Consider the following 17,989-nt stretch of genomic DNA (forward strand, 5'->3'; position numbering starts at 1 on the left):
TCAGCCTGGAGTATTACGTTTACACTGAAACACCTAAAAACACATGCAAGCAGAGATTATATTACACAGATTTATTCATCTAAAATAAAATGTTGTTTTGACAAAAACGCGTATATCAAGTATTTGACAAGTACCTCTCATCTTGTGTGGCAAGTCCTGGAAGCCCCTGCAGCCTCTCACACAACCATTTAACGAGTAACGTGGGTTACTGCGGACGGAGACGATTTTGAAATATCTCTTTTCTGCATGTTCGCGTCATGTTTATGCTTGTTGAACAGATGTATCGATAAATTGTATTTAAGACTTCAGTCTTTAATAATTTAGCACCGGTGGCCGTTTGGTTCCCAGGTTTCTGTTCCCAGGTTTCTGTTCCCAGGTTTCTGTTCCCGTCCCTACATGTACCCCAGTCCGACCGCTCTCGTCTAATTCGCTGACTCGCTGGTGAACAAAGTGGAGCGTTTAGTAGCTGGAGAGCCAAACACTTCCCTCAGGGGCCGGTGGAGACCCAAAACAGAGCTAAAAGGAGAGTTAAAACTCAAAACTTCAAAACCTTCCCATACAGCAACGAATACAGTTAAAAATTCTCCTCATCACAGACATAGTCCTCAAGCTCCTTCATATCTTTCGCGCCTCCTGCATCGACACGCTCCCACCCGCAACCTCAGACCCACCGACGCCAACCTCCGAACCCCCGATACTCTGTCCACGCATCAGACCCTGGGGGGACAGGCCAGGGAACTCCCTCCCCCAGCGCCTCAGACATTCTCTCGCCATTTTCAAAACTGCATTTAAGACTCACCTATTTAAATCTGTTATACTGTTATAATGCCATCTCTCTGCCTTGTTTATATTGCCATTGTTTTTATCGTTTCAGTTTTTTTCCATTTGCCTTTGAGTACCTTTTTAAAGTGCTGTTCAAATAAAAAGTATTGTTGTTATTATTATTGATAACCGAATGATCCCGTTGCTGCTAAACGCTCTACTGTAGTCACCGGCTGCTCTCTAACTGCTGCCGTCGGCTGCCAAGCAGGAAGTGAACGCTCGGTTTATCGGAGCTATGTCTCTCGAAACAGCGCCGTGAAAGCAGTGAACCAAAACGGTAAATACTGAAGCTGAAAGCTGCGGCAACAGTGATCCTCTTTTTGTTTGAATCGGTTATGGACTAAGTTGGCAGGCGTGACAATCCAAAGCTCTCACTATGAAGAAAAACTGGTTTGTTTGTGTCACTGTGGGTGGTGTCTAGTTACTACTTGATGTAGGTGTGTGTGTGTGTGTGTGTGTGTGTGTGTGTGTGTGTGTGTGTGTGTGCCGGTTAAACAGTCACTGCATCAAACAGCCGCTCAGCGTGTCGTCTCCGTGAGCCGCTCAGAACAATGAGCGTAGCGTTGTTTAGGGTGGTGGGTGGATCATGAGTGACGTGACGTCATCCACCACACAGGGCCGTGTGCAGCACGTCGGCTGGCTGTTTTGCGCTTGTCGGATTACAACGTTTAGTTGTGCATTTGTTTGGACTTTTTAGATATTGACTTTATTTGTTTTTGATATACTCATTTTGGCAGCTACTCCTTATTTTGTTCATGTGAATCGTTTGTCCGTACTTTGACTCGGGTAAGAAGAGATAAGAATCTCTCAAATAAATTTCTTGTTCATGTCATTTTTCAACATGAAGTGTCACAAAAAGAAAAACAACTATTACAGCAGCTTGTGCTGTAAATGTTTCTCAGACAAACGTATCTTGTCTCAATGCAGGTACGAGACGTCCCCAAGTGTCCACGCGGAACCAAAGGAGCAGCTGCACTTTTACCCAGGGGGCCGAGTGTTCCAGCACCACGCAAACCTCGGTACCTACAACCTAACATTCCCGGCTCTCCGTCAGAGGAGGGAGGGAGGGGCGGAGACACGGGAGATCCAGGGGGAGGTGGAGGAGCTGAGGAGGCGTATCCACCTGCACAGGGAGGAAAAGGTGAGCCGGCAGCGCGTTCACACACTTTCCTTGAGCTCACACACACACACACACACACACACACACACACACACACACACACACACCTGCACATAGGATGTCAGAGTCCGATCCTCAGGTCAATCATATTATCTAAAGTACTTATGTGAAATTTAATCTTAGTTGTTTAGATATTCATTTCATTTTCGTTACATTTTTCCAAGCTAATTCCTGGTTCAGCTGTGCTCCAGTTGTGCGTGTTCACAGTTTTTAATACAAAAATTAAATATAATTTAATACAATGAATTCAGTTGTTTTCACCTCACAATACAAAGCTCTATCACGTGAATAACCCAGCTTTATTTTAGCTTCATTCTAGGGGTGTCAGAAAATATCGATACACTTGAGGAACGCGATGTGTTTCGAGATACTGAGATTCGATTCTCAAAAAAGATTGTATCAATTTTGTATTAATAATTTACATGCAAAGATTTGTGTCTTCATTTTGTGTTGTGTTTAAACCCCCGACCGCTAGATTGCGGTGTTGTAATTTATCTAGACTGTTCCGCGCAAAAAAAGTGAACCAAAACCGCTAACGTTAGCGTTAGCAAATCTAGCTGACCAGTAACGTTGCCACCCATTGCTGAACCCCATAGAGACAGACTGGCTCCAGTGTTTGTGTGAGCGCTAATGTTCGTCAAGAGCCATGCCGTTTACAAAATGTAGCATTGCAAAAATCAAATACACGCCAGCTAACGGAACAGCAAGAGCTAACGTTTAACGATCTTAACCAAAATAACTCAGCCAATACTTCATTTCATTTGCAAATATATGTGCCTTCTCAGGGTTTTAGAGGATTAAGCTTCCTTAATACGGTGAATACAATGGAGCCTGATGTAAAAAAAGAAGTTTACTTTACAATGAGCTTTTGAGACACAGAAAGTGTACAAAGTATCATTGGAGTAAGATAAGAAATTAACTGTTTTAGTTTTTATTACCTTTAGTTTTAAACATTTTTGTTATATAAGAAAAGACAAAATTAACTCTGTTAGTGGACTACTTGATGACTATAAACAAATTCAATTTACAGCGTTTGTATAGAAATTATTCTGTCCCAAGCTTTCTGATCCCTGTTTGAAGTTTACACAGTACATTACTGTAATTTGAAAAGCTGTTCTGTATTTTGAACCAGTCGTTAATATTAAGTAAATAGCGAAGCTGTCCCTTTCATTACTTTATATTCATGATAATAAATACACAAATGTCAATTAGCTGGTAATCTTGCATTAGAAATTAAGACAAAGAACACAAATAATCATCTGCCCATAGTGATCAATTTGACCCGGAAAGACGTGATCACTGTATTTCATTTTTCATTTAAATTATATTTTGCTGTGTCAACTTGTTATGAAGCAGTTTGTGTGCTGACGTTTCCCATCATTCCTCTTGCAGGGAAACTCTGACTTTCCCGGCACCATCGCACAAACGTGTGACCCGGTCAGCGCCGCCCGCGGGCCGCAGCCCTGCTCCAACGGTCTGTCTGCGGTAACCTTAGAGACCTGTAGCACGACAACAGAGGAACGGGGACGTCCTCCGTCGCTGGAGGAGACATCACAGGGGGAGGACTCTGCTGTTGTCACTCACACATCCTGTACCAGTGGAACTCTTTGTCAGAGGCAGGAAGCTGGGGGAGAACAGAAGGGCACACCAGCTGCCAACTCTCCTGGTGGCCGCAGCAGGAAAAACAGAAAGAGGACTACAAAAACCGCAAGACATGCAACACAATCTCCAGGAAGTAACAGAAGCACCCCAGAGGCCGGCAGAGGGAGCGCACGAAGACCTGCGAAGGCTACAGGAAGTAGTGCAGAGACGGATGGGACTATTTCACCCGGGGGACCTGCGGTGGCATCTGTGATTGGCGACGACGAGGGAGCCACAAAAACTCACAACAGAGCGGGGGAGACTCCATCACCCATAAAGCCAGTGTCTGCGCCAGGTGGTGAGAGGAAGTGCGCTGGCAGGAAGGCGGCGGCCTTGCCCGCAACCACCATCGTAGAAAAACAGGAAGAAGAGAAGTGGGAAGTTGACCTGCTGATATGTGAGCGAGTTGCAGAGACAGAAGCCGTGACACAGATAGAGCAGGGAGACACCGAGAGTCTCCCAGCAGAAGAAGTTCAAGTGAACGTTGCTCTGGAATCGGCTGCAGAGAGGACAGGTAAGTCCAACGGTGTGTCAACGAGTGGGCTGCTTTGAGATTCACTCAATGAATGATGTTATTTTAAATGGCAGAGCAGAGAGGCTCTTTTACATAAATAATACAAATCAACTAGTGATTTGGGAAGCAGATTGACTCTGCAGACAGAAGTACAGGAACACTGAGTTGGTGTTTTTTTCACTGTGTCTCACTGTAACTGTGCTAACATGGGAATCTGTACTAAACTAGAAATACTTTTTATAAGTATGAAGAAGCACTGACAATAATCTCTATAAACAGATTCTACATCCATATGAATCTGTAGTCAACCAGAACGTTTGCAGTCCGAGTAGTGTTGACTTCAAGCTCATGCTTTGACGACCCACCGGCTATCTTCTGAAGATGATTTAGCTTATTATCGGTTTAAAATTAGCTTTCCAACCGGCTACTTGTGAAACAATCCGGTCGTACGCATCGTCCAACTCCCCGGTTTTTGCATCTCAAGTTGCTAATCGGACTGTAAACAATGAGCAGCTCACGGAAAAGGAAGTCCCGGATAGCACTGACAGGCTGCACTGAATCACAAGAAATATAGCCCCTCCCCCTCGAGGCTCGTCAACGTCTACGATAGCTTAAAGAAAAGTCAACAAATATTAGCATGGGCTTAAGAGTAACGTATGCAAAAAAACCCCCAAAAAAACGCAACAGGTTTGTTATTGACCCCGAAGACGGCTCCCCTAAAGTGAAGCCATAACATCAAAGCAACATGTTGCTGTAATAAAAGCCATAAACTCCGCCCCCTCCATTTTAGAGGATGGGACATGGGCCAAACAAAAACGAAAAAGATGTTTTTTTGTCATGATATATAGCTCTTTTGAAACTGATGCCGTGTTCATTTTTGTTATTGTTTGGTTTTAAATAGTCATTTGCTATATAAAGAAAGGGGGGGGGGGGGGGGGGGGATATCATGATTGACAGCTGCTCTGAGAGAAGTATTCGATGCAGAGACGGAGGCTCGGGAATTGTCCATAGAGTCGGACCTTTGACAAGAGACATAGCTTTCAATAACTGTGATTCTCTGTTTCAAATGTAAAGATCTGTGTTCTCAATTTAGATATCGATCATAGTTTATGGAATACAATTGTGTTCACGCAGTTAATCTGTACAATAAGGGTTCACAACCTGTCCCATCGTCTGCCTGCTTGTGACTCATCTTGCTTCGATAGAAAGGATGACCAAAACTTTACAAATAAGAGACCAGATGTAAACAGTTTCTTTTGCAGTCCTTAATCTAATCCTGTCTCCTTTCAGCAACCATGGGTCAAGAACAATCCCAGGATCACCAGGAAAGCCAGTCAGACCCGGAGGAGCCAGGCCAATCTGACACCATGGACAGTGGTTCTCAATCTGGCAGGAGGACCAGCCCCAAGTCCCCGGACACGGACAGGAAACCCCGGAGAGTGCTGTGGCTTGGAAGCAGAATGGGATCGTCCCCACATGGAGCAGAAACCGTAGCAAAAGCAGTCTGGTATCAGGATGAAAAGCTGGACCAGGGTGCCGAGGAAGACTTGAACAGGGAGGAAGCGAACTCCCAGTCAGTTTGGTATGACACAGATCAGAGAAAATGCAAACAGCTGGAGCAGGTAATGAAAGAGCAGAAAGAATGTGATTTGAACTCGGCACGGGCTTCTGGTCTTAGTTCTCCACAGCTGTTAGAACAGCCTCTTAGTTCTCATCAACTGTCTTCAGCTCTTAGTCAGCCACATGCTGCTGGAACGCAGCCAGCGCTGTCACATGGGCCGGGTGCACAAAGACGGGAAGTGCACGGATCACAGCAAGAGGAGGAAGTGGGGCCAGATTGGAAGGAGGGAGGAGTGGAGGGAGACGGAGAGGAGGTCAGTAACAGAGAGACGACTCACAGCAGAAAGAGTTCTGAAACGGCAGACATCGAAGACGGAGTGGAGGGAGAGAGGCAAGGGAGCGGAGACAAAGGAGCAAAGGGCAAAAAAAAGAGGAGGAAGAAGAGGGGGAGGAGAGGAGGCACGGAGGCCAAGCTTAGCTCCAGCTCCAGCATCGAATCTCAGAGTCAGATAGAGATAAAGACACAGAGAGAACAAGTGTCGGACCTGAGCGCTCAGTCAGAAGCCAAGGATACAGCAGGGGGGGCGGACGTAGAGTCTCCAACCAAGGAGGCCATGCATCTGCCCAGCCAGACAGAGGGCCAGACGGGGGACGCTCATGGACCTGACATCACAAACTCGGATTGTAGTGAATCAACTCCAGAGTTCAGTCTGACGGAGTGTGGGAGAACAGATCCCACTGGAGTTACGGCCTCACAGACTCTAGAAACAAAGGAACTATCAGAGGATGACGGTAAGAACCCGGATTCTATTGTCGCTGCTTCAGACCTTCAAATGGACATCAGAAAAGCAGATATGGAGGGAATTACAACTGTGCATCCAGTAGAAAAGGAAATACTTGATCCGACAGAGCTGGAATTAAAGGGGCCTGCCGGTCCGGTCCCACAAATAGTGGATAATGTGGAATCAAAGGAATTGTCAGTAAACAAGGATTCAGTGGTTGCTGGTGACGCTGTACCATCCATGGCCCGGGCTGATTTGGTGGAATCTAACTGCCCGAAGGAACTTCCTGTCAAACTTTCAGATCCTACAGAAGACACAGAGGACTCGTATCTTGCGGAATTTCCTGTACAAAACGCACAACACGAACAATCCGCCGAGTCAAACAAACCAGCGCAACCTGCGGAACCCACGGGAAGATCCCAAGGACTTGTGGAATCAGCGCGTCCTGCAGAAGCCGGGGGCCTGTCATTTGAAAGCACGGCGGATGCTTTACCACTTCAAATGCGGGAAGGAAGCGCTGAGACATCTGCGGGGGGGTATTTGGAGCATTATCTGGCCCCTTGGTTGCCGAGAGATCAGCAGCACGGTGAGGAAAAGAGGAATGAGTCTTGTGTGGGCGAAGAGGAAGCGGCCGAGGAAATGAGTAGGACTGTGGAAAATGATAGTGGGATGGTGCATGGCGAGGAGTTGTCTTCTATGGACCCGGAGCAGGACCACAATAAAGGCGTGATTGCCACGGCGATAGCGGTCGTTGCGGTAGCAATAGCATCGGCCGTGGCTAGCATAGAGCTGAGCCAACGGTTAGCAGACAATCAGTCAGAGAGCCGAGAGCCATTAAAGCAGACCCCAGACGATTCACTCAACACTTTTCAGTCCGCACAGCTGATGGACAAAGAAAACTGTCAACTGCTACCAGCTGAGACAGAAAACCACCCAATAGAGCGTTCACGCATCGAACCTACCGATCAGTTCGCCTCTAAAGAACAAGCTACTGTTAAAATATCGGAGGAGTCTGATTCTGCAGTGTGGCAGTGTGATGATGAGACAGGAAAGCTACCAGCTGCACAGCAAACTAGCAACCGGCAGGCTGACCTTGACTCGTCAGCTATTGCAGAAACTCCCGGTTTACCACAACTCTACGAAGAGGAAATCCAAACAGAAACTACACGAAACGAAGTCTTTACATCTCCACTTCCTATAGAAGAAGACAGCCTGCCGCACGTTAATGCAAAACCTTTGCCAGAAGCAGATGAAGCAATTACAACCGCTGTAGACGGCCAGGGTCACGTTCAGGTAGAAATCCAGCAGCAGCTCCCCGGTCCTGTTGCAGAGCCGGGGCAACATCCAGAGGCTTCTGGCACATTCTGCACCGGTTCTGAGGAGGAACCCAGACAAGAGGTGCACAGAGGCCCCCAGGATCAGTCTATCTGTAAGGAAGAAAGTGGGCTGCAACACAGGCTCTATGGAGACGATAGTCCCCCTTTGGAATCCATAACTGCTGAGGGTGAGGCAGGAAGGCGGGATGGTCCACACAGCTTTAAAGCGTTCGAAGACACGTCAGACACTGACCGAGAGTGTGAGAGAGATCCACAGCCGGAGGGGGAGATAGAAACACCATGTGAAGGGGAGATTCCAACCTCGCCGCTAACACTTCCCATCGCCGCGTGTGACTCGACTCGCTTGGAACCGAGTGCCCCCCTGAATGCGGAGACGGGCCAATACCAGTCAGCAGCGGACACGAAGCTCGTCCCTGCCGACCCACTTGATGCCGGCAGTAGCGCCCTCCAGAGCAAAGGTCAGGAGCCTGACGCCACGTGTAATGAGGATGGTGCGTTTGAAGGGCTGGAGAAAGACTCTCTGGATACAGTGGACGGGTGGAAGGAGAGGGAAAAGAATAAGGCGAAAAGTGAAGCGGAAGCAAGGAAAGAGCTGGTCACAGTGGACGTCACATCCCAGACGGGTAAAGAACTCTCCTTATAGTGCGTCTTTCTGTTTGTGTCTGAACTCATCACAGTGCAACCCTGTCCGTTAGTACAGCATTACAGCTTTCATTTCCTGCCCCGTCAGGATGCAAATAATCAGCACTTTGCTTGTTATTAAGGTCCCACTGGGCGGCTTCATTAAAACCACTAAGTAATTAAGTAAACCTCACCGACCATTAGCATCTTACAACAGTGGTGTATGAACCATTCAGTGCTTTTATTCTGAAGTAATTACAACATTTAAAAAGTTCATATTTATTGATTCAATTATTTGAATATTGAATATTATTTGTTGCGTTATTGTACGCCGGTGGTAATAATGTCAGTCTGCTGGTTGGTTTCACGTCTGCCCGTCTGTCTGGCAATCATGTGATCAGACACCATCCATTCTTTCTTTTCAAATATTAAAAACCATCTTTGGCTTTAGCGGAAACCACACACACACACACACACACACACACACACACACACACACACACACACACCCTGGCATTCTTGAGTTACGTTAGCAGGCCACAGCTGATTTTCACTGTCATGTCAGTGGTCATTGACTTTCACCACAGCTTGTTTCGACATTAATGATGCAACTTCCATAGATAAGAGATATAAAAATAATGAATTGATCATTTCTAATCGTTACTATCTCAAGCAGGTCATCTCAAGGTCCATGTAGGGGATTTAACTAGTGTCTGAAATGTACTGACCCTTTTATTTCACCCTCCATTTTGAACAGTGGTGGATAGTTTTAGAATAGGAGACACAGCAGAATAATGTCAGTAACAGGGCAGTGTGTGTGTGTGTGTGTGTGTGTGTGTGTGTGTGTGTGTGTGTGTGTGTGTGTGTGTGTGTGTGTGTATGTGTATGTGTGTGTGTGTGTGTGTGTGTTTTGATCCGGCGCCACTGTTTGTATGGGGCACGGTATCCAGGCAACCTGATGATGTCACCAGGACTTAACAGTGGACAGTGAAACTAGAGGTGGGCTGAGAAATGGTTGTGCGTCCGAATGTGTCACTGTGTGAACGGCTGTTGCATACAGTGTGCATGCATGTCGCTCGATATGACTCAGGCCAACTGTCTGCTGTGTGTTAAATGAATAGTGTATATTCTCGTACTTGCTACATAGTGAGGACCAAACGTTTTTAACCAACATAGTGAGGACCAAACGTTTTTAACCAACATAGTGAGGACATTTTTTAGATCGTGAGGACATTATGTCCGGTCCTCACTTTGTCAAAAGTCTTTGTTAAGACCTTTGACAAGACTTTGTTAAGTTTCAGTTTAGAATTAGGTTTAGGCTGGAGTTAGGCATTTATTTGTCATGGTTAGGGTTAGTGGCAAGGGAATGCATAGAGGGTCCTCACAAAGATAGAAGTACAGGGATGTGTGTGTGTGTGTATGTAAGTGCGGGTCAGTTATTGCAGGACCGCCATGCAGATCCACATCAGTAATAGTTGTGACTCAGTGACTGACCCGCTGTGTGAGTTGGAAGCAGTCCACATTAGTCCGTCACATCCTCCTGTTTAGGCGCTGCAGTGGTTCAGTGCTTGAGTCTGTGTTCACAGCCACTAATGATGGTGATTCTAACATCTGTTGTTTTCACTGAGCTTGTCGTCCGATCCCTACCAGAGGCACACTATAGTATCCAGACTTGAGCTCGTACTCTAAATAGGACAGGATGCTGTGCAGGTAGAACATCCGGTTTCAGAAGAGGAACCTCGGCAATGCTGAATACTTCTTCTTGCTGAGAATCTGGTAGACATCACTAAAAAGAAGTCTGACGAGTCAACAAATCAAGTAAAAAAAAAAAAAAAGTCCAAATTAGGTTGCACTTATCAAAAAGGAGGTAAAACAGGCGGCCAGAGAGGCAGCTCTGGATGTATCTAATGTTCCAGCTTGCATGGCTGCCTGGGTCAGGGAGAAGCTTACCATTTCCCCCCTTAATTATTCCAAACCAGAAACATTACTGACTCACCATGACTGGAGGAAACTCCCTAACAGGATCTTCATCATCATTACCTGACTCATCCACTTTGTCCGCATTATTTGTTTTTCTTGAAAATTCACTGCTGGATGGCAGTTTGAGAGCAGCTCTGAGCGTTTGCCGAGTGTCACCTGCCTTTTTATAGGCAAGGCAAGTTTATTTGTATAGCACATTTCAAAGTGCTTCACATAAAACCATTAAAAGCATCAAAACATAAGGCAAAAGAAAAGGAGATTTAAAAAACCATTTAGAACATTGATTGAAACATTACAAACAGTGAATAATACAGTAGTAAAATGCAGAAATTGATTAATGTCCTTGAATGTGGTTCAATTAAAGGCAGCAGCAAACAGGAAAGTCTTCAGTCTGGATCTAAAGGAGCTGAGGGTCTCAGCAGACCTGCAGCTTTCTGGGACTTTGTTCCAGATATGTGGAGCAGAAGAACTGAACGCTGCTTCTCCGTGTTTAGTTCTGACTCTGGAACAGAAAGTAGACCGGCCCCAGACCACCTGAGGGGTCGGGATGGTTCATAAGGCAGCAGCAGATCCCTAAACCATTCAGTGCTTTATAAACCAACAGCAGGGTTTTAAAGTCAACTCTTTGTTGGACAGGAAGCCAGCGCAAAGACCTCAGAACTGGACTGATGTGATCCACTTTCTTGGTCTTAGTGAGGACTAGAGCTGCAGCGTTCTGACTGACTTTTTACACAGACCTGTGAACACACCGTTACAGTAGTGCAGTCTACTGAAGATGGACATGGACACGTTGAGACATAAGTCCTCTGATCCTTGATATACTCTTCAGGTGATAGGAGGCTGGTTTTGTGATGGTCTTGATGTGGCTGTTCAGGTTGAGGTCTGAATCCATAACTACAGATAGGCTTCTGGCTTGGTTTGTGGTTTTTAACATCAGTGATTGAAGCTGAGTGCTGACTTGCTATAGGTAAGGAGCGGCGGCCATTTTTACGTGTTCCGTTGCCATTGCGACCGTTGCAGCGGGCTGACTTCAGCGTAAACTAAACCTACTTCATAGCACAAAGAGAACAAATGCAATACCCACTGAGAAAGAGGCAAAATCCAAAGCTAACGAATGGGGTTTAGGTTAAAGAAAATCAACACCAACTTGATGATGAACTCGTGTTTTCTGTCCTCCACAGCAGAAGAAGAAGAGCGGCAACAGAGGAGGCGGGACTCAGACGGCACACACAATCTGCAGGTGAGTTTTGAAAATGTTTCAAACGTCTGTTTGACCGGAGACCATTACAGACGGTCATGAGCAGGTGGGCTGGTTCGTCCATACCAACACCTTTAATGTGACCAGTGATGTCTTGACGCGTTTCCACAGCAGTCTGGGATAACGTGACGTTACCCGTCAGTGGCTGAGTTGTTGTTCACACCTGGCATCAACATGCATCTTGGGTTAACCAGCTGGAGGCTGCAGCAGTAACAACTTTGTTGGTTAGATTTCAAGTAGATCTTTATGAACCTAAGAATAAATGCTTATTGTCTACCGGCGGGGATGAGAGCAGCAGCAGCAGGAGGAGGACGGCGGGCGGCAGTTGTCGGCTCTTTGCCAAGCATCAGAAATAAAAACACTGACCGATTGATTATGGCATCTCAAACAGAAGGTTTACTTCCGCTACCGCAGAGACAGTCAGTTTAGTAGGCGGTGCTTCAATGTGGGCAAGAACGGAACAGAAGATTGTGGCCATACAGTATGTGGTCCGGACCACTTCCTAATGTGGTCTGAGTTCACGTGTCCTCTCACTGAAGAGGGTACATCCCAAGTCTCTTGTCATTTCCTCGCTCCGCCCTTGAACCGGAGGTTGTTCTGCTCCGCCATATTGACGGCCGTCCCAAAGCTCTAATTTAGCTGGGAGGATCGAGGAGCCATGAGCAGGAGAACAGCCTCCCAGGAAGTGTTTTAGCGGCCGACACGCCCCCTCATTGTTCATCAGTTATTTGATTGGACGCTGCAGCTGATCGGACTGATCAGATTTTTCTAAATACCAGGGTAAAGACGGATCAGACTGAACTCAAGCTTTATATTTGATATGTTTTCTGATCATCATCTGGTTCAAATATATGTTCATTGTAGGTCTGAACAATGGACCACTAACAAGATTTGTCTTTTCATGATCTGATATTTCCCTCAATAACTTTTATTATGGAAACAATTAAAGTCAGAGAGAGCTTTCTACATCATTGATCATCCTTTCATTCAGTCACGTGAGGCTGATCATTGCTGAGTGTCTGTTTGATGGGTTATATCACTTAAGTTTAACCTGAAACATGGAGCCTAATAATATTAATTCCAGCGTTCAAGAGAAACCATAATCATATTCTGGGTTATTTAATAATGACGTCCCATCTGGTGAACTAACAGCACACAGCTCAAGGGCGTTCATGTTTGCTTCAAACCAGAAGGCGATAGAAGTAGTTCTGTAGAGAATGAAAGGAGGGAAGCCCTGCCCACTTTCTCACCTACACACACCTGACCAATCACCGATTGGTGCATTGGCTGTTATAAAACATTGCCGAATAGTTTGTCGTTAAAAAAAAACAAAAGAGAAAAAAAAAGCTTTTTGGCACAATGAAGATATCGTTCACACAGCAGAAAAGTCAGGTAACATGGCAAACAAGCCGTGGGAACCGGCCCGAGGATAAGTCCGCGTCCACTGATAAGTCTCCAGATAAAGAGCTGAATGCCAGACTCACAGGTCCCATGATTCAGCCTGCAAACTCCTTCCTCCAAACGATATGAACGCGAGTTAGCTGCACTCATGTCCTCGCCGCTCTCCACCTCTGTGGAGGTTAGATCAGACCGGGCCAAGGTCGCCTCTAAAACCGTATAAATCGTCTTTTTCCAAGGTCTCCTAATGACGCAGTAGATGGTCTCATGGAGCAGCAGGTCACAGTAGGAGATATGGGAACCTTAAGACCTGGGTCGTGTGTGTGTGTGTGTGTGTGTGTGTGTGTGTGTGTGTGTGTGTGTGTGTGTGTGTGTGTGTGTGTGTGTGTGTGTGTGTGTGTGTGTGTGTGTGTGTGTGTGTGTGTGTGTGTGTGTGGTCAGAGACAGAGAGGAGGGAGGAAGGATAGGGAGGGATGAATACACAGGAAAGTGCAGTAGGAGATGACAGAAGCAAAGTATGAGACTACTTTATCCTCAAATTACCTTACTTAAAAAACACGTTTGTTAAATGTCACAGAGCCAAGTTCTGCATTAAGTTAAAGGACAAGTGATGACCACCAAAACACACACACACTGCTAACTTTACTGCAGTGTAGACAAGATAGTGTCAAATAATCAAAGTCTCTACAGTCTTTTTAAGGTGTAATTATTCTCTATCTAATAGTGGGACTTTGACTCTTTCATATCTTACAAAAATACAAATTGTAGTTTTGTAAACTTTTTTTATATACATATTTTAATGTAATTTATTTTGTTTAATTTAATTGTTAATTTGATGAATTTAATGAATTTATTCATACATTTATTTTTGGTTTAATTGTACTTTTTGTTTACTTATAGGTGAAGGTAACTCTTGATTGGGAGACTTCTATTGTGATAATTATGCCAACAGATCATGTGATCATCATATGATTATTATGTCAACAGTTATCAACACCTTTAGGGTTTCAAAATTCCGGGAATATTCAAGGTTGAAACTTAACATGAATTTATGACAATAGTATGGATGTAAATCTGCAGAATCAAACCTTTCACCGCCTCATAAGCAGACATAATACTTCCGTTCATTAGTCAAATGCCCACAACGTGAAATGTCCCGCGCGGTGAGTTAGCTAGCTAGCAAGTGCTTTGACGCTTCCTTTCTTAACTCCTATAGCATAGCATAGGATACACTGGACCATCCTTTACCAAAGGAAAGAAGATAATGCTGCCCCACAATTCCTTGCGGCAACATTTAAAGTGACGCAGCATACGGCCGTCCATGAAAACAAACGGCATACCTGTCTCTTATTTTTATACAGTCATTTAGCAGACGCTTTAATCGCCCCGAGGCAGCAGAGCGAAGTGGTCGGGTGGGGGTGTAGGGCTTGACCGTGGCCTGGAGATAGGAAGGAGCTGTTCCTTTCACCACCCTGTATTCTAGCACCAGAGTCTTAAACTGGATGAGCTCTTACAGGTAGCCAGTGTAGAGAACGGAGAAAGGAAGTTGTGTGGGAGAACTTTGGGCGATTGAAGCTCCAGAGGTCTGATGGCTGACGCCGAGGCTCCGGCGAGTAGAGAGTGTCAGTAGTCCAGGCGGGAGATGACAAGAGCCTGGATGAGAACCTGCTCCGTCTCGTCAGTGAGGAAGGGACGAATCCTCCTGATGTTGTAGAGCAGGAATCTGCAGGAGCGTGTAACCGATGCAATGTTTGCTGAGAACGACAGTTGGTCATCCAGGGTCACACCCAGGTTCCTCGCGGTCCGAGTCGGCATCACCACGGTAACGTCAATGGCGATGGACAGGTCCCGGTGCGGGAAACCCTTCCCCGGGAGGAACAGTAGCTCGGTCATAAACTAATGGGATTCATGTTGATGAAGATGAATAGTGACTTAAAACGAAATAGAAGCATCAGTAAAAACTAAATAAGCTAGGCCTATGATACATTATTAAACTGTTGAAAAGAAAAATATAACCAAACGGTTGACTCCACATTATTGCACAAAGGAAATATTGATATTGAAGAGTTTCAGTGATATTGCAAATTAGTGAATGATCAGTTTCTACTGAAGCAGTGTTGATTGTTAAGTGTGACCGCAGCAGCAGGAAGGAGCTTATGGGGTCGCGTTACAGTCTGGCTTTTTGTAGTTTCTCCATAGCAGACCTACGTCAGCACCACTGTTGCCTCATAATTATGTAGTTTAGTGAAAGTGCAGTCGGGATTCTCTGAACTCTGTGGTTGTCTTTTCCTAAGTCCTTATGAGTGTGTGAGTGTCGGTCCTTTGCTGCTCCCTTGTGGTCAGAGCAGGTATAACCACTTCCACATGTGTCTGTCTCTCTGTCTGTCTCTCTCTCTCGCTTTGTCTCTCTGTCTCTCTCTCTCTGTCTCTCTCGCTCTCTGTCTCTTTCTCTGTCTCTCTCTCTCTCTCTCTCTGTCTGTCTCTCTGTCTCTCTCTCTGTCTCTCTCTCTCTGTCTCTGTTTCTCTCTCTCTCTGTCTCTTTCTCTGTTTCTCTCTGTCTCTCTCTGTGTCTCGCTCTCTCTGTCTGTGTCTCTCTCTCTGTCTCTCTCTCTCTGTCTCTTTCTCTGTTTCTCTCTGTCTCTCTCTCTCTCTCTCTCTCTCTGTTTCTCTCTGTCTCTCTCTCTCTCTCTCTCTCTCTCTCTCTGTCTGTGTCTCTCTCTCTCTCTCTCTCTCCACGTCACAGCTGGATGGTGTACAGCAGTTACCATGGTGTACAGCAGTATTTGTGTGCCGCTGATCGGTTACAGATGGAGCTGAACGTTTCCACTTGTTGGTTGTAATTTGCTCGTTTGACTGCTTGCAACACCCAAAGCATGATGGGAACTATAGTTCTTTTTAAACTCATAGTTTCAAAAAATAAGAAAGACACCGAATGAGTGCATATTTTGTTTTAGGCTAATATGACTCCAGTGGATTTGAAATGAATCAGTCAATGTGTGGTTGAAGTGTAGACTTTCAGCTTTAATTCAATGGATAAAACAAAAATATCACATGAACCGATTATGAATTACAGCCGTTTCTACACAGTCAAGACATTTTCAGAGGCTCAAACATAATTGGACAATTGTCTGACAAACGGTGTCATGGACAGGTGTGGTCTGTTCTGTCACTATTTCATGACAAATGATGCAGATATTAGGATTCAAATATATTAGCATTTGGTAGCTGGTCCATGGGACTCTCAGCATGAAACCAAAAATAAAAACAAAATTAACATGATTAAGCTGAAAACACTTAACAAACCTATCGGACAGATAGCAGAAACATTAGGACTGACCAAACAAACAGTTTGGTACATTCTTAAAAAGACGGACTTTATTGGTAAGCTCACCAACACCAAAAGGCCCAGAAGACCACAGGAGACATCTAAAGTGGATGATCACAGAATTCTTTCCTCAAAGAAAAACCCTTGATAACATTTACTGAAGTCAAGATCACTCTGGAGGATGATTCTTTGGACAGATGAAACCAAGATGAACTTGTACCAGAATGATGGGAAGAGAGAAGTGTGCAGAAGGAAAGGAGCGACTCATGATCTGAAGCAAACCACATCGTCCGTCTTGACTGTGTAGAAATGGCTGCAATTCATAAACGGTTCATGTGATTTTTTTTTTTTGTTTTATCCATTGAATTAAGGCTGAACGTCTAAACTTCAACCGCGCATTGACTGCTTCATTTCAAATCCACTGGAGTCGTGTAAAGAGGCAAAATTAGAAAAGTTCTACTCATGGCCCTGACTGTGTATACTGTATGTGTGTGTGTATATATATATATATATATATATATACTGTAGGGTTATAGGGCTTCAAGTAAAGGTAGGGAGAACCGTTTAAAGTGTTTCTTCTGAACTGTCTGCAGTTAACAGAAGAAAACATCACGCGTTAACCTCACGTCTCTTATTTTGTAACAACAATGTAAGCGGAAGAAGAAATGGACTCCGATGAATAAGAGTTTAAAAAAAGTTCATAATTGAAGCGTACACGTTGTTACCAAGGCGCTGAAGGGCAGCAGCGGAGTCCAGCGCTTTGTCTTCCTCTTCACCTCCTTTGTTCTTTCTTTCTCTCAGTTCCAGCAGATAAAAAGTCGTCTCTCGCTCTTAAAAATGCGGAGGCACTTGGCGAGATAGGGCTCCAATTGTTCCCCTGTGTGTGTGTGTGTGTGTGTGTGTGTGTGTGTGTGTGTGTGTGTGTGTGTGTGTGTGTGTGTGTGTGTGTGTGTGTGTGTGTGTGTGTGTGTGTGTGAGGGGAGCAGTGGAGAGGCAGCAAATGGATGAGAGGGAGTCTGTTTCATAAAGGGAAGGACAGATGTGACGAGAGAGAGAGGGAGAGGCAGAGAGAGTGGGATGGAGGGAGGGGCCACCGTTTTGAACAGATGTGGGCAGAGGGGGCTTATTTTCACAAACCAAACTGCAGCGAGAAGGAATACGGCGATACGTAGACTTCACTGGATTACACACCTCGAGCTGGGGACACGCTGGACTTTTTATTTTTGTTGTAACGTCACAGTTAACACTGGACCTTTTCATCTGGGTTCAGTTCGGAATCTGCGGCGCCGGAGTGAAAGGTCGATTCGACCACTTTTCTCTCATCTTCCGTGGCTTTAATTGGTCGTACGACCAACTGTTTATGCTCGGTTGTTTTTTTTTCTCTCTCGTGGTGTGAAGGAAATCAGCAGCCTGCAGCTCTGGAAACCAGTCGGATCTTTTTCTTCTTTTTTTGTCCCTGGGAACTCCGCCCTCAGCCGTTCTTATACATACGCGTTTTGTTTTTTTCCTCACTGAGTTGCGTTCGAGAGAGAAAGGAGAGACAGCAGAGAGAGAGAGGGAGAGAGAGAGAG

General features: G+C 45.3%; 1 protein-coding gene across 8 annotated transcripts in view; it reads left to right on the forward strand.

The window, feature by feature from the left end:
- LOC137881062 (A-kinase anchor protein 13-like) overlaps nt 1-17,989 on the forward strand; it is a 93,189-nt gene that overhangs the window by 36,812 nt on the left and 38,388 nt on the right. For 7 of the 8 annotated variants that reach the window (XM_068722773.1, XM_068722777.1, XM_068722775.1 and 4 more), the window contains exons 8-11: nt 1,750-1,963; nt 3,395-4,157; nt 5,448-8,459; nt 11,619-11,677. In XM_068722773.1, the coding sequence (XP_068578874.1) occupies nt 1,750-1,963; nt 3,395-4,157; nt 5,448-8,459; nt 11,619-11,677 (4,048 nt within the window). The remainder of the gene's footprint in view (nt 1-1,749; nt 1,964-3,394; nt 4,158-5,447; nt 8,460-11,618; nt 11,678-17,989) is intronic. The other variant, XM_068722776.1, reaches the window with a different exon arrangement.

This window comes from Cebidichthys violaceus, unplaced genomic scaffold, assembly GCF_023349555.1.
Source record: "Cebidichthys violaceus isolate CVI_PGR_0920_01 unplaced genomic scaffold, fCebVio1.0.p SCAF_3, whole genome shotgun sequence".
Taxonomy (NCBI): Eukaryota; Metazoa; Chordata; class Actinopteri; order Perciformes; family Stichaeidae; genus Cebidichthys; species Cebidichthys violaceus.